The 16,587-nt window shown below is 39.3% G+C and overlaps 1 protein-coding gene across 1 annotated transcript; it reads right to left on the reverse strand.

Moving 5' to 3' along the window:
* Positions 1 to 2,898: 2,898 nt before the first annotated feature.
* Positions 2,899 to 5,590, reverse strand: LOC145169264 (T-complex protein 1 subunit epsilon). Its single transcript, XM_079087830.1, has 8 exons — positions 5,274 to 5,590; positions 4,741 to 5,059; positions 4,313 to 4,661; positions 4,046 to 4,231; positions 3,865 to 3,967; positions 3,606 to 3,772; positions 3,415 to 3,528; positions 2,899 to 3,320 (listed from the first exon to the last, which is right to left on the reverse strand). Exons 1-8 carry the CDS (start codon positions 5,470 to 5,472, stop codon positions 3,150 to 3,152), a joined length of 1,608 nt encoding a protein of 535 aa, XP_078943956.1. The 5' UTR covers positions 5,473 to 5,590; the 3' UTR covers positions 2,899 to 3,149.
* Between the last annotated feature and the right edge of the window lie 10,997 nt (positions 5,591 to 16,587).

Raw genomic sequence — 16,587 nt, forward strand, 5'->3', positions numbered from 1 at the left:
ATTTAGACCCTCGTGACGTAACAGAATTAGAGGCCTTGTGTTTTTTTTTTTGGTTATTTATAAGATGATCATTAGAGGCAATGTAATCTTCTTCGTTTTTGTCATTTGGCTGTGGAGAATTTTAGTCTAGGACAAAATAATGTATTTGGTGTTGAACAAAGTTGCTTTAAGGCATTTCTATCGTGTAGTGAGGATGATGGAATACTCATGGCGAAAGAAAGATATAAGGTGCCAAAACGAGAAGCAAAGAAAGTTGTGGCTAAAGCAGGGATATGGTGAGATGTACAAGAGATTTGACACGAAAGAAGGGGGAAAATGATATCTACCAGTTTGCTAAAGACAGATAGAGAAGGAAAATAGACATAAGAAATGTTAAAGTATATTGGGATGACAACGGGCGAGTTCTACTTAAAGATGAGGATATTAAGAGGAAACAGGCTAGCGTCTTCCATTCCTTATATAATGAGACTTTGTTGGTTAGAGATAGGAACGTAGAGGACTTTCATGGGCAATGTCTATCGAACAGTGAGCATCGTCATATGAAGATTGAAAGTGAGGAGGTGTTAAAGATCATTAAATAGAATGAGAAGAGACAGAGCCGTCGGCCTAGACCAAATCCCAATGATGGTGTGGTTGTGCTTAGGGAAGAGGGAGTCAAGTGACTAACCAACATTTTCAACAATATATTAAAGTTGGAAAGACTATAGAGGAATGGAGATACAATATTGTGATGCCGGTTTATAAGAACAAAGGAGACACCTAATGTTGTGGCAACTATAAAGGTGTTAAACTACTTAGATATACCATGAAGATATGGAAAAAAGTGATAGAGGTTAGGCTGAGATAAATCAACGATACTAGAAAATCAGTTCGGATTTATATTTGGGAAATCTATGGTTGAGGCTATCCACCTCCTCAGACACCTTATGGAAATATATAGAGAAATAAATAGGTATCTCGAATTGGTTGTTCGTTGACCTTGAAAATAGACATGATAGTGTTCAACGGGAGTCAATTTTTAGGACCCTGAAAACTCGTATGGTCTATAAGAGCTATGTAGGGCTATACAAGATATGTATTGTCGATTTATAACTTGTGTTCGAACTTTATTAGCCCATACATATTCATTTTGATTATGGATGACATCTCCCATGAGATTCAAGAAGAGGTGCCATGGTACATGTCGACGATGTTGTTTTGGTGGCAGAGTCTTGGATTGAAGTGAATGATAGGCTAGCTAAGTGGAAGAAGGTGTTGGAAGAAAGAGGACTATGAATCAGCATCATTAAGACGAAATATTTGTATTGCAATTTTAGTTGGGAGCAAAATGGGGAAGGTAAAGTAAGTATAGGGGATCATGTTTCACATCCTAATGAGAGTTTCAAGTATATTGAATCTATGATCCAAAAGGAAGGGTGTCAAGGATAATGTTTCGCATCGTATAAAGTCGAGATAGTTAAAATGAAGGGCATTTGTAGGAATTTTAAGCAATAAGAATGTTCCACTTAAACTAAGGGGAGAATTCTGTAGGGTAGTTGTTAGACCTGCTTTGTTATATGGATCTAAATGTTTAGTCGATTAAAAAAGAAGCACGAGAGGAAGATTGAGGTGGCAGAAATGAGGATGGTACAGTAGATTTGTTGTAAGACATTGTTGAACAGGATACCAAACACCAAACACGATAATTAAGAAATCACTAGGAGTAGCCTCGATCATTGAGAAATTGGAGGAATGAAGACTATGACAGTTTGGTCATGTCTTTAGGAGACCAATAACCTCGATTAGGAGGGTGGAGTTGCCCATTGTCGAAAGTGCAAGGAGAAGAGGACGCCCAAAAAGGAAATGTAAGGTTAGACTTGAGGTGTTAGCTTTTACTAAAGACATGACCTCATATAGAAAAGAGTTGAGACGTAGACTTAGCGTAGTTAGGGGTGAACAAACCGGTTTTTTTTTCAAACCGAACCGGTTTAGTAAACCGGTTCAGTTCCAATTCTTGAATAGTAAAACCGGTTCGGTTCAAACCGGTTCGGTCTTAGAAAAACACGAACCTATCTAAACCGGTTACACCGGTTCTAAACCGGTTCGATCGATTTGACAATCGGTTCACGGTTCTTATACCGGTTTCAATGTATAAAATCTCGAACGGGTGCAAACCGGCGGTTCGGCTCTTGAATCAGTTCGGTTCCTGGTGGACCAGTTCGTAGTGAACCGGTTTACCGTCAGTGATCGGTTCGGATCCTGAACCGGTTTTTTTGTGCAAGCCTAAGTGTAGTGGAGTAAGATAGTTCGATATAAACTATGATTCTTTCTTTATCGAGGCATCGTTGTGCATCACAATTTACTCTTTATTTTTTCTAAGGGTGAGCAAAAGTGTCGAAATTCCCTACTCAAAACGACACAGTTTATGTTAATATGTGACGGTACACTAAAATCACGAAATTCGATACTCAATATTGACTTTCCACCCAATTCGGTTGGTACCACCACTACCACATGCTCATCCCCAGTCTCTTCATTCTGCTAGTTTTGGATTTCTCCTTTACGTCAACTAAAATGGTCACACTATTTATGTATTTACAATCCTCTTTTGTACGCAAAATGTTCATTTCACAAGAGATTACTATTTATTCTCTTTAGCTTCATTCAACTATTTACTAGTGTAGCCTACAAACAAAACAAAAATATCAACTCATTTATTTTTGTCCTCTTTGTGCAGCTTCTCACCTCCCCTTTACCCCATTTTTATGGGATCGGGATACCAAGAGGAGTTTGACTTTGACCAACAATAATATCAAACTTCTGTTATGTTAAGCATCGCTAAAACAAAATGTCTAGTCATTTCATTTTCAGCTTAGAAATAAGTCGATAACCCATATCATTAAAGAAAAAAAAAACATGTTTAGCACACGAAAACCATGATGATCTATCTGATTTTGACAATACAAACCCTCCTCAAAAGTTGTTGCATAAACAGCAAGTAAAACGTGTACTTTTTTTCTCAAAACAAAACACACTACAAAACCAAAATGCATGAAAAAAGTTCTCCGATCAAACCAAATAAAATCAGTTTGCAATGTTCTACATAACATAGACCAAAATTTCAAAAGCTACATAATAATAATAATAATAATACCTCCATATATCATCTCTCAATACTCAGATGGAGAGATGACATCATCGATCTTCAAGATCATCTTCACAACTTGTGTCGCAAGCAACATCTGCTGTTGCTTCCCAATCAAGGTTTCAAACACATTCTGCTCACGCATATCATTTGTCCCCGTGTCATTGCAATCAATACCACAGCAAGGATTGTTCTCCTACAAAACATAAAAATAAAATCACATCATTATTATTTCAATTTTCAACCACATAATTTTATTTTCTGTAATCATATTTATATAAATATAATACCTTAATTTGCTGTGCTTTCACTGCTGATAGTGTTTCAATGCAACTCAAACCACTATTCTCCGCAAGAGCCATGGGAACAGAATCCAACGCATCCGCAAAAGCCCGGATCGCATACTATCAAAAAAATTATAATAATTTTCAGTTAATGTTTATAAAAAAAAAGATTATTAAATAATAATTATTAATAGTACCTGTTCAACACCAGGATATTTATCAGCAGCAGCTTCTACTGCAATTGAACATGAAATTTCAGCTGCCCCACCACCATATACAATGGAGTTGTTACGGATCAGATTTCTAGCAACACATAATGCATCATGGATGCTGCGTTTTGTCTCCTCTATCATCATCTTGTTACCTGATTTTATCAAAAAAAAAATGTTTAATTACATAAATTAAATTTAAACTGATCGATTTATGTTATTATTTATAATAATAATGTTAACTTACCACCACGGATAAATACAGTTACAGCCCTTGAGTTTGCACAATGTTCGATATAAAGCATACGATCTTTTGTGGTACCAAATGCCTTTTCTCTAACCAAACCAGCCTGTCATTTTGAATTGAAATTATAATTTTGTTAAATTTGAAAATGTTTATATCAAGAAAAAATGATTCAAGATTTTACCTTTCCTAGTTTTTCAGTTGTTAGTTCTTGGAATCTGGGAACAATTCTACCACCAGTTGCTATTGCTATAAGTTCAAGTTCTACACCACCAACCCATCTCACAGCTGGCAAGTTTCTGTGCATTAGCAAGTGATTGGCTTCATCATCAAATCCCCATTGGCAAATTACCAATGTAGCCCCAACATCCTGAATCAGGTCAACACTCTTATTAGATACAGCATGTATGAAGTCAAACAACCAATTAAAAATGATATGTCAGGATTGTACCTTGCATCTTTGAACCATGTCATCAAAGTATTTTTGTTCTTGTTTACGTAAGGTTTGAAACTTCTCAACAGTGTCAATGTCAACCTTATGTTTGGTCTTGGGCTTTGGGGGTTCAAATGGGCAAGTCAAGATGGCAATTTTGGCATCTTCAATTTGCTTTGGCATTTGTGGGTGACTCATATCTTTGTCAACAATGATTCCATAGATGAGTTCTGTATCTTCCAGTTTCCCACCTACTTTCCCCTCCACTTTAATAAGGTCTAGGTTAACATCTTTCCTCTCTAAATCTGCAACAGCCATGACTGCCTTTACAGCGATCTCAGCCAAACTTCGCTTGCAACGATTCACACTGATAGATAGGAGGGAACATTTAGATTAAAGAAAGTAGTCAAAAAGAGTATGAAATTGTATCAAGGAAACATGCTTACATTTTGGAGGATAAGGTGGTCATGCAAGTTTGAACCAAAGGTTCTATGTTTGTGGCATTGAAATCAAACTTATGAGCTATTTGTTCTAAATGATCAACAGCAATCCTTGATGATATCTCGAATCCTTCTGCAACTCGGATGGGATGGATTCCACGTTCCAGAAGCTTCTCTGCTTGTTCTAAAAGTGCACCAGCCAGAACAACTACACCGGTTGTTCCATCGCCAATCTCATAGTCTTGACTACGTGATAGTTCAACCATAAGTTTTCCAATTTGATTGTCAACATCCATCTGCTCCAAGATCGTTGCGCCATCATTTGCTGCAAAGGGGGTTGATTATGAGGAAAAAAGAGTTAAACTATCATATGTTAACCCTGTAACTAAGTCGATAACATTTTCCCTCATTTTATTTCAAGTGAAGCATATAGTGTAACATCCAAAGGCAGATCAAACCATATCTGATAATTAATCGGGTAAAATGACAAACACGAAAACGGAAATAGAGAGAGCACAAGTTAAGTTAAAGAAATATACTGATAGTGATGTCGCCGTCGGGACTCTGGAGCATCTTGTCCATTCCTTTAGGACCGAGAGATGTACGGAGGATGCGAGAAACGGCAACGCCGGCGGCGATATTAGCCTTCTGAGCATCTAAACCCCTTAACCTAGTCTTACTCTCTTGTTCCCTCAGTATTATGAACGGCCTTCCATATTCATCGAACGCTAACGCCATTTTTGCAGATCTTCAGTCGACTAAGCTCTTAGATCGACGAATGAAGCGAAAACGAGAGTGAGATCGGCACACAGAGTGTGCTTGGAACTTAGAAGAATATCTGATTGGTATATTTGCCCTAAAATTATAACCAGCTCTTTTAACCCATATTCTGAGGTCGGGTCGGGCAAACTATTTAGGTAAACATTTCATTATTAATAGAAGGGTAAATTACACGAATCATCTTTGTGGTTTGGGTTAATCTGCACGGATGGTCTCTGAAAAGAATTTTTAATTTGGACCGTCCCTAAAACATGTTTTTGTTGCATGTTTGGTCATTGTCTTATATAAAAAGACTATATTACCCTTATGTATTTTTGTTGACTTTTTGTTATTTATTTTAACTATATTAATACTATTAATTGAGAATTGGCCCACCCCTAATATCATATCACACATGCTTCCCCTATCTCTCGCTCCTCTTTATATCGCCCTCTTCTTCAACCAGATCCTCCCCTCACAAACCCTAGCTAAGACCCCACCTGAAAGTCAATCACGCAAATTCTTCACCAAGAAATCAAGTGAGAGTAGCAGACAATAAATCATTCAGTAACCCCAAACAAAATTGTTCCAAAAAAAGATCAATAATAAATCGTTCATTAATGCATTGATAGGAGGAGCTCTAACAAAATACTCCGCTTCGAAAAACTCTAATGGGAGGTTGTACACAAACATGAAATCGATCACCAGTACCCTTTTTAGAACTGACCACCATCGCAGGTTCCGAAAAAAATGGAAGGAAGAAACCGTTAGGTTTTTTTCCTGGGTTGCAGTGGTAGGGTGAAGTCGAGGGAGGAGATGTGGGTTCTCATAATGTGCAAAAAGGCAGGGGTTTCTTCTCGGAATGTGTATACAAACGGAAGGAAATAATCGTTGGGTTTTTTTTCATGGGTTACAACTGATCACAAGAGTTTTTTTATTGCTCGTGGTGGTATATGAGATAGAGGAAATGTGCAATGGCACATTCATTTGATTGGGTATCATAAGGGTTGGGTTGCAGTGATAGAGGTCGGGATAAAGGCACTGTAGAAGGGGAAGTGGGGATCAGTGGCTGCATATTTTGATTGAAGTAACAAACACCCGCCATATTCATCACTGATTATCCCTCTATCTTTGATTTTGAGTTTGCATGTTTACATTGAATGCTCTGATTTTCGTTTTTTGTATCTACTTTGAGTTACATAGTGTCCGACGAAACTAGTGGAGATGGGAGGAATTCGATGGTGAAAAGAACGATGGGCGGAAGTGGTCTCGAGGATATAAGTGGTGTCGAATCTGTTGTGTTGGGCAGCGATAATGTGAGATTTGAAGATGGGAAGGACGGCGACCAGAGAAGAAGGGTGTTGGTCAGAGTTCCTGGGGAGATGTGGAAGGAATAAAAGGACCCACATTTAGTAAAAAAATTCTTTTAATAGATAAGTTAATAACAAAAAATAGTTAAAATAATTCATAAGGGTGTACTGGTCATCTTATATTGGTCAGGGACCAAAAACGAAACAAACTCAAACATTAGGGACGCCCCGAGTTAAAAATTATCTTCAGGAACCAACCTTGCAGACAACCTCAAACCACAGGGACCATTCGTGTAATTTACCCTTAATAGAAAAACATAATTACAGTTTTGGTTCTTAGGGGTTCTCCATTTTTCTTAAGACTAAATTTAATAAATGGTTCGTATGTTTTTTCATATTTTCATTTTTCGTTCCTAACTTTTTTTTCGTTAGGATGATGGTTTATATGATTTCATTTTCTTGTGTTTTTATCTATGGCGTACGTAAAACGGAAAAATGATGTTTATAACATTTTATTTTATGTTTTTTTAAATACAATTTAGAGTAAATTACACAAATGTTCCATATGGTTTGGTTGTTTGTGTGCTTGGTCCTTTAACTTTTTTTTTTAATTCGAACAATCCCTATAATTTGATTTTGTTTCATGTAAAATATAACACACATAAAATTACTATTATAGCCTTTCTTAATCTTTTTAAAAAAAATATTTGTTTATGATGGTTTGTGTTTTATATGTATTTGTATATGATGGTTTGTGTTTTATATGTATACACTCTTGAAAGCTTTAAATTTATAACTCATATCTATTTGACTAAACTAAAACACAAATTAGGCAGTGTACCTAGTCGAGTGGTAGTGTAGTAAAGTAAGTACGAGATCGAACATATGGAATAGAGTCGATTTGGAAATTAAAATTGCTAAAACTTAATCTAATTATTAAAATAAAAACTAATGAAGAGATGTTTTTATCTGATTTTGGAAGTTCAGAAAAAAACTTAATTAACTATTAACTAGAAAGCAACTAAAAACAAGTTTTAACCAGAGAATTAAAACACTTTCGTTTAGCTTCGAATCACCTTCATTTCCTACGAGTAATTTCGACTACGGATTACTTCTATTGATTATCAATCACTAATTGTCATGGTTAGGCTACTTATCCTTCTTCAATTTATGACACTTAATCGCAATGGTCATGTAGACTAAGGACACTTAATTGATTTTATTGAATGTTTTGACTATGAATGACTAGATATAGGTTTGTCTTCCTATGGTCAATTCGGACAAACTAGCAATTATTATGGTCAAATAATGAGCTAACACAATTAATCAACTTACTTTATTACCTATACTATGACATGGTCAATCTCTAGCTCTAACAATTTAATGGTCATAAACTACTAGGAATACAAATTCATGCAATCAATGGCTAGTTAACTACATAGAATTTAAAGGCAAGGTAATAGAGATAGAAACATGAACATGTAAGGATTGATTTAGCAAACATAAGTAACAACCAACATTAATAATCTGTAGATCTAATATTAATTCATAGTAAATTTGGTTCATCTACACTAAACGAAAGCTAAGGGTATTAGCCCATGATTTTAATAGAAAAACAACTAATCAAACATTATTCATAATCTAAACATCATGCAAACCGAATGCTTGAGTCGATTCGTTGCTCATTACTCGTATTCTCTCTTCTCCTGGTCGAAATCAGGTCTTCTAGGGTTTCTCCAAAAGTATTTATAAAGGTATGGAAATATGAATCTTTGTATTCCAATTGATTGTGTAACATTACAAATGAGAGCCTCTTATATCCAGAATATAATCACAGCTGTAGGTACTAAACTAGGAAAGGATACAGGTAAAATACAACTGTATATGACCAATTATTTACAATATGAATCACAGTACAAATATGAAAGATACGTGATATCTCATTCCTTAATACGCCCCCGCAAGATGGAGGATCCATCGGAGACTCCAATCTTGGAACGAAGTCTTAGAAAGGGAGCACGAGTGAGTGGTTTCGTTAGAGCATCAGCCAGTTGGTCAAAGGTGTTGATGTGGCGAACAAGTAGGGATCCATCTGTGACTCTTTCTCGAACAAAATGAAAGTCAAGTGCTACGTGCTTCATACGGGAGTGATAAATCGGGTTGGCACAGGAATAGGTAGCGCCGATATTATCACAGTATAGAGTGGGCGAACACTTGGACTGAAGACCCAATTCAGATAGCAGATTTTGAACCCAGGCAATCTCAAAGGCTGCATTAGCAAGAGCTTTGTATTCTGCTTCGGTGGAGGAACGAGAGACGGATTTTTGACGAGCGGATCTCCACGAAATAATGTTGGAACCGAGGTAGAGAAGATAGGCAGTAGTTGATCGACCTCCACATTCAATACCTCCCCAGTCAGAGTCAGAGAATGCAGTGAGATCCATAGATGACCTGCGTTTGAGAAACAAACCATGGTGTATCGTACCTTTCAAGTACCTTAGAACACGTTTTAGGGATTGCCAATGAATCTCAGAAGGTGAATGCATGAATTGGGACAATTTGTTGACCGCAAAGGAAATATCCGGTCGTGTAAATGCTAAGTATTGCAGAGAACCAACTAACCTTCGATATGGTGTGGGATCAACACCAGCAAAGCCGTCTTGCAGCTTGAGAGAGACTGAAGGGTTGAGAGGGGTGGCTACTTCTTTTGCTCCATCCATGTGAAATAGAGTTAAGAGGTCCTGGATATGGCGATGTTGAGACAAGAAAAGACCGGTGTTAGTAGGTATGACTTCGACTCCAAGAAAATGATGGAGGGGACCAAGGTCTTTGAGAGAGAACCGGTTGGCTAGGTTGGTAACAAAGGTATCTAGAAAGGAGGAGTCATTGCCCGTAAGAACAAAGTCATCAACATACACAAGAAGGTAGCTGAGGATCTTATTGTGATTGTAGATAAAAAGGGACAGGTCTGCTTGAGATTTGTGATAGCCAACAGAGAGTAGAAAGGTGGTGAGTTCATTGTACCAGGTTCTTGGCGCTTGTTTGAGGCCATACAATGATTTTTTGAGTTTGTAGATGTGATTGGGGAATTGCGGATGGACAAAGCCCGGGGGTTGTGACATAAAGACTTCTTCATGAAGAGTGCCATGGAGAAATGCATTGTTAACGTCCAGTTTGACGGAGTGGCCAATTTTGAGATAGAGCAATGCTTAATACTGTACGAATGGTGACTGGCTTGGTGACAGGGCTGAAGGTATCGAAGTAATCTTTTCCATATTGTTGGTGAAAGCCTTTTGCGACCAGGCGAGCTTTATATTTGGCAATGGTACCATCAGGGTTTCGTTTGATGCGAAAGATCCATTTGCATCCAATGGGTGAGTGAGTAGCCTTAGGAACGAGTTCCCAAGTGCCATTAGTGAGTAAGGCATTGAATTCTTGGTCCATTGCTTGACACCAATGAGGGTCTTTGAGAGCCTGATGGTGAGTTGTTGGTTCAATGGTGGGAGGTAATGGGTGTAGTGTGGTTGTGTTTACAAATGAGGAGTTGTAGTATTTGGGGTTTTGTTTGCGTGGGCGAGTTGGAGGGAGTGGAAGCGGTGGTGGTGGTGGTGGTGAGGGTGTAACTTGCGGTGATTGTGGAGATTGTGGGGGGTGGAAGGCGATGGTGTAGTTGAAGAGGTGGTAGATTGTGGAGATTGTGCGGAGGGTGATGAGTGTTCGGTGTCATGGGACGATGTGGACAGTGGTTCGGCAGGTTGTGGTTGCGGGATAATTGGTGGAGGTGGCATAGCTGATGTGTTGAAGGTGGTTGATGGAGGTGGAGTGTTTGTGACAACCGGAGTTGGTGGTGATGGGGTAAGGAATATGTCTGGTGTGGGTAGGGGATTTTCGGATTGTAGTTGATGAGAGGGAAATTGGTCTGGAATAAACTCCACATGACGAGAGTGATATAGGCGCTTTGTTTCGAGGTCATAGCATTTGAATGCCGACTTTGAAGATGAGTAACCAAGAAAGAGGCATGGTGTAGACTTGGGTTGGAGTTTGGATATGGTGTAGGGCTTCAACCATGGATAACAGAGACATCCAAAGGGTTTTAACTTGGTGTAGTTTGGTGGCTGATGGAATAGGCATTCATAGGGGGATTTGTCATTGAGTATGGGAGTAGGAAGGCGATTGATAAGGTAGACTGCAGTTTGAAATGCATGAGACCAGTAGGTGAGATGTAGATTGGCATAATGAAGGAGAGCTAGGCCAGTCTCAACAATATGTTTGTGTCTGCGTTCAGCTATACCATTTTGTTCTGGGGTATGTGGTGGGGTGGTGTAGTGTGATATGCCATGAGCTTGAAGAATGGGGAGAAGACCTAGATATTCACCGCCATTGTCACTAAACAGAGAAACTATAGGTTGTTGGAAGTATTTTTCGACAAGAAGTTCGAATTGAGGGAATAATTGGACTACATCACTTTTACGTTTTATGGGATATATCCAAACATATTTCGTGAAATAGTCGACAAAAATAACATAATAAGTGAAACCATCAATTGATTTTTGAACTGGTCCCCAAACATCAGAGTAAATAAGTTGAAGCGGACGAGTGACACTAAAGGAGTTTGGACCAAAGGGTAATTTATGGTTTTTATTAATAGAACAAGATGGACAATGAACATTTGGTGCAATTTTTGAACCTAAGCCTAACTTTGAAACAATAGACTTGAAAACTTTAGAAGATGGATGACAAAGTTTGTGGTGGAGACTAAGAGGAGTGTGCTTGAAGGTGGCTTGAACTTGAAGTCTAGGCGACGGACGAGTGTAGTATACCCCTTCAGTTCTCTCTCCTCGCATTAGACGGGCCCCCGTGCATAGATCCTTCATAAAAAAGTGAGATGGAAAGAATTCCATCGAAACATGGTTAGTATCACATAAGTGGCCAACTGAAACAAGATTTCGATGTAATCGTGGGACATGTAAAACATTAGATAGTAACAGTTGTTTGTGAGCAGTGTTGATATATGTGTTACCAATGTTAGAGATGGGTAGTCATGTACCATCCCCAAGAACAATTTCATCTGGGCCACCGTATTCGGATACACTGTGAAGATTGTGGCGATCGGATGTGACATGATTAGAGGCCCCTGTGTCAAATAACCAGGATGGTGATGCTGGAGAGGAGGTGGTCACGTTTGCTACTGGTGTGGAGTTTTTTTCTTGATGGAAATTGTTTTCTTTTAGGAAGCGAGCTAGCTTGCGACAATCACATGCTAGATGACCCGATATGTTGCAGTATTGGCAGAATTCATTAGTTATGTCGGTGCGGTTGTGGTTAGTGTTTGACCATTGGGATTGGTTTCGGTGAGCACCTCTGTGGGTCCCCGATTGATAGGGTCTGTTGTTGTTTCTGGTGAAGGAGTTTGGGTTGCGATTGGTGGACCCCTGTTGGCGAGTTGTGAAGTTCACGGTTGTGGAGATGGATTCAAGAGTCGGTGATGTTTCTTTAATGGTTCGTTCATAGTCTGTGAGTTTTTCAAATAGTTCAGGGTAAAAGATGGGATTTTCTCGCACCTTGAGAGCTGCGGTAATAGTGTTGTAATCATCTCCTAGTTGGGAGAGAATGTGAATCATAAGATCTTCCTCTGAGATTGGACTTTGAGCAAAGGTTAGGGCATCAGCAATAGATCACATTTCATGTAGAAATTCAGTGACAAATCGAGTACCTTTAGGGTTTGTAGCGAGTTTTGATTTCAGAGAGATGATGCGAGACCTTGAGACGGAGGCAAAACTTGAGTGAAGTCGTTCCCATGCTTGGCGTGCTGTAGATGCAGAGGAGATGAGGGGTTGGATGGAATCGGAGCAGCTTCCTAAGATTGCACTGAAGATCATTTGATCTTGACGATACCAGGGACGGTATTCTAGATTGGGAATGGGTTTGCCCTCTTTGTCCTTGATTGTTTCTGAGGGTTTGTTGGATTCGCCAATGATATGGTCTTCAAGCTCAAGACTGATGAGTGTTGATTCGACTTGTTTGCGCCACACTGGGTAATTATTGGGGGTAAGTTTCGTGGTTAAGTGAGTGGAAGCAGTGATTTGTGTCTGTTTGCTGGCCATTGAAGAACCCTAATTGGGATGAAGAAGAGTGGTTGGATCGAAGGACTCGTGAGAGCTAGGAGCGCTCTGATACCATATAAAGGTATGGAAATATGAATCTTTGTATTCCAATTACTTGTGTAACATTACAAATGAGAGCCTCTTATATCCAGAATATAATCACAGCTGTAGGTACTAAACTAGGAAAGGATACAGGTAAAATACAACTGTATATGACCAATTGTTTACAATATGAATCACAGTACAAATATGAAAGATACGTGATATCTCATTCCTTAATAGTATTCTCCCCCAAAAATATTGTTCTTATGGTCTTCTAATTCATCCTTTACATAGGAGGAAAAAATGTCATAAATTAACCACCACGTCGTGGCCAATTGATTGTCACGTCGTGGTAAAAGTTTCCTTATCGTAATCGGCAAGGTATTCTTTCTTAATCAGGAATCTTCCAAACGCCACGCCATGGGCCAGAGTTTACTAACTCATGTGTAACGCCCCATTTCTGGTATGTGATTTGAATAAGTAATTTTGATTCCTTAAGAGGTACTCGACGAGTCAGTAGCCCGACTCGTCGAGTAGACCCGGGAGTTGCCCGCGACTTAAGTTGGCGACTCGACGAGTCCATATTCCCGGACTCGGCGAGTCTGCCAGTCTGGATGAAACCCTAATTTCAAGGGTTTGCACCCTATTTAATCACCTTATACGCCCCAAGACCAGCCTCCCTCACCCACAAAGAGTCCCATACGAAACCCTAGCCGTCCTTAAGCATTTTTGGAGCATTTTCTCACTTGTGAAGGTTTTGGTGCATTTTGGAGATTTAGGGGAAGAGGAGAGGAGAGAAGTATTCAAGGGGAGCAAGTAGATCCGGATTTCTGGTTGCATTTCAGTTCTCTTTGATGTATCAAGCTTGAATCTTTGCTTTTTATCAACTAGATCTCTTGAGAAGTTTACTTTTGTGGATTTTGAGCCCTTTCTAGACTTTAAGGTCGAATTGAGTGTTAATATGATGAATGGACTTCAGATCTAAGCTTTCCAGAGCCTCTTAAGCTCAAGGTTGCCACCTTTATTGAGCCAAGTTTCCATTCTAAGCTTAGATCCCTTCCTTTAGCTTGTTTTGGGCTTTTGAGCTTCATATTAGCATGCATGCACGTAAAGTTAGAAACTTTACGTGAAAGACCAGCCCTAGGAGCCCAGATCTATGAATGGAATGCACTGGATTCGAGCAGAATCGACTGTTTAGTAATGGCATGCATGGGACTCAGCGAGTCGTTCTTCAGACTCGACGAGTCGAGTCGCGAGTCCCCGATTTTCCCCATTTGAGAGTCTAAAGTGGAATCAGTGAGTAGGTTATGGACTCGGTGAGTTAAGGCTCAGATCTAGTAGTGAAGGGACTCGACGAGTTGTTCATACAACTCGGCGAGTCAAGGACCGATCTTATTCATAGGATGAAGGAGGACTCGACGAGTTGTTCATACAACTCGGCGAGTCCGATGAAGATGAACTAGATGTTAGTATCGAAGAAGAACTCGTCGAGCCTTTGCCAAACTCGACGAGCAGAAGCGGGTAGAGGATCAGAAAGGATGAAAGGAACTCGGCGAGTTGGCGTCCCAACTCGGCGAGTCCGATCAACTAAAAGTTGACTTTGACCGGGAAGTTGACTTTGACCAGGGGTAAAATAGTCATTTTACCCTGAGATTAGTTATCAGTATCTGATTTAGTGTTTATGGGATTTGTAGCCGGGGAGTTCCGGAGCAGCAGTCAGACAGTTTCAGATATAGCACCTCAGCAGCCAGCGTTACGAGGTGAGTTTCGTTCCAGTAGGAACGGGTCTACGGCCACAATGCCGGCCCGTTTAGTTAGCAGTAGTTCCGGACTTCGGTCTGATGCAGTAGTTCCGTGTGCTTGATATCTTTGTGATTCAAGCATGTCTTTGTGATATGTGTTCCGGACTTCGGTCCGATTCAGTATGCAGTATATGTGTTTATGCTAGTAGTTATGATTATGTTATGCTATGTTCAGTCAGTTTCCGGACTTCGGTCCGATGCAGAGGGCAAGGCCCTGGTTAGTTCCGGACTTCGGTCCGATGCAGTTTCCGGACTTCGGTCCGATGCAGAGGGCAAGACCCTGGTTAGTTCTGTACTTCAGTCCGATGCAGTTTCTGGACTTCGGTCCGATGCAGTGGGCGAGGCCCAATAGTTTCTTTATATGTTATTGTATGGTATGTGGTAGTGTGGGGGAGCTCACTAAGCTTTGTGCTTACAGTTTCAGTTTTTGGTTTCAGGTACTTCCGCTAGTAAAGGGAAGAGCTCGGGATGATGACATGGCACACACCACAGCTTCAGTTTATCCTGGGAGTTTTATTCAGACATTTTGATATGTTTTGACATTAGTTGATTTGATTAACTCATTATGACATTTTGAGACGCATGATCCATGGATTTATCTTTTAATATTTAATATTATGGTTTAGTAAAGTTTTCAAACAAAAATTTTTTGGGTTGTATTTTTGGGATGTTTCATCATGGTTATCGCCTGAGACACGCATTTGAGGCTTCTTTGTTCTTTATTCGCAAACCTCACCCTCCAACTTCCAATTTTGTCCATTTTGGTCCCTTTTTAAAAAAATGTCTTATTCTGGCTGAAATTTATAATTTATACAAGTACCAAAAGTCCTTGTATTTAGACCTAAATACCACTAAAATACAATGAAATAACTCATAAAAATATGTATAAATATTACAATATCAATATTCGTGTCCAAAGCAGTGAAGCCCCTTAATCGGAAACTGGGTTGCTAAGGATTTTGTTGTTATCTCTTTAGGGAGGGATTGAACCCAGGTTCGTTGGGTGTTATGGCATAATGTCCTATTGGATGTCACTGCCAGCTGCACCAAACCACCATTCAAAAAAACACTCCCTCTCCCCTGACCCCCACTGTTGAAAATTCGGTGCAAACCCAACCACTTCACCACCGGTCCATACACCATTGAACACCATCCAACAGCATCGGCGACCATACACTACTAACATCGTAACTATATACCGCTAACCACCAACCACCATCCAACACCACTGACGATGACAATTGTATCCTCCCCGGTTAGAAAATCAGATGGCATAAAACTAAAACCAAAAAGTAGTGATTAATCCATAAACCAAACACCAAACTCGACATTACTTTCAACCTTAAAAACCATCACTGATAATTCCTCATTGATGCAAAATTGAACACAAAAACAATGATATCTAAAGAAAATGGGAACCTAAAAACCATCGAAAAATAATCTTCAGAACCTGCAAAAATTATCTTCTATAAATCAAAATTTGATATGAGCAAGAACAACATCCACTGTGAAAAGAAATGAAATTATCTAAGTAATGAATATATCTTGAAATTATTTGAGAAATGAATATATCTTGAAGATGAAACTATTATAACACCCATATCCTTCCTACTTAACTACTATAGTGATAGTTTTCATAAATATTCAATCGTTAGTATCTATTGGGTTGGAATCTATGGAGTCAAAATCGCAAGTGTCGAAATCACAGGTGTCGAAATCGATGACATCTGCTAGATCAAATCATTGGCATATATTGGTGCCGAAATCCACTACTAGATCATCCTTTCCATTAAACACTTAATCCCTTAAGGACTTTTCACCCAAACTCAGATCTAG

Source organism: Lactuca virosa, chromosome 4 (genome assembly GCF_052849685.1).
Source record: "Lactuca virosa cultivar CGN04683 chromosome 4, Lactuca_virosa_CGN04683_v6, whole genome shotgun sequence".
NCBI lineage: Eukaryota > Viridiplantae > Streptophyta > Magnoliopsida > Asterales > Asteraceae > Lactuca > Lactuca virosa.

What these genes read in the sequence shown, in the direction of transcription:
- LOC145169264 (XM_079087830.1), bottom strand. Translation starts at nt 5,472, where the DNA reads ATGGCGTTAGCGTTCGATGAATATGGAAGGCCGTTCATAATACTGAGG. An exon ending in ACATGGTTCAAAGATGCAAG is followed by an intron (nt 4,232 to 4,312) that starts GTACAATCCTGA and finishes GACCTGATTCAG; the next exon opens with GATGTTGGGGCTACATTGGT. An exon ending in AACTGTATTTATCCGTGGTG is followed by an intron (nt 3,773 to 3,864) that starts GTAAGTTAACAT and finishes TGATAAAATCAG; the next exon opens with GTAACAAGATGATGATAGAG.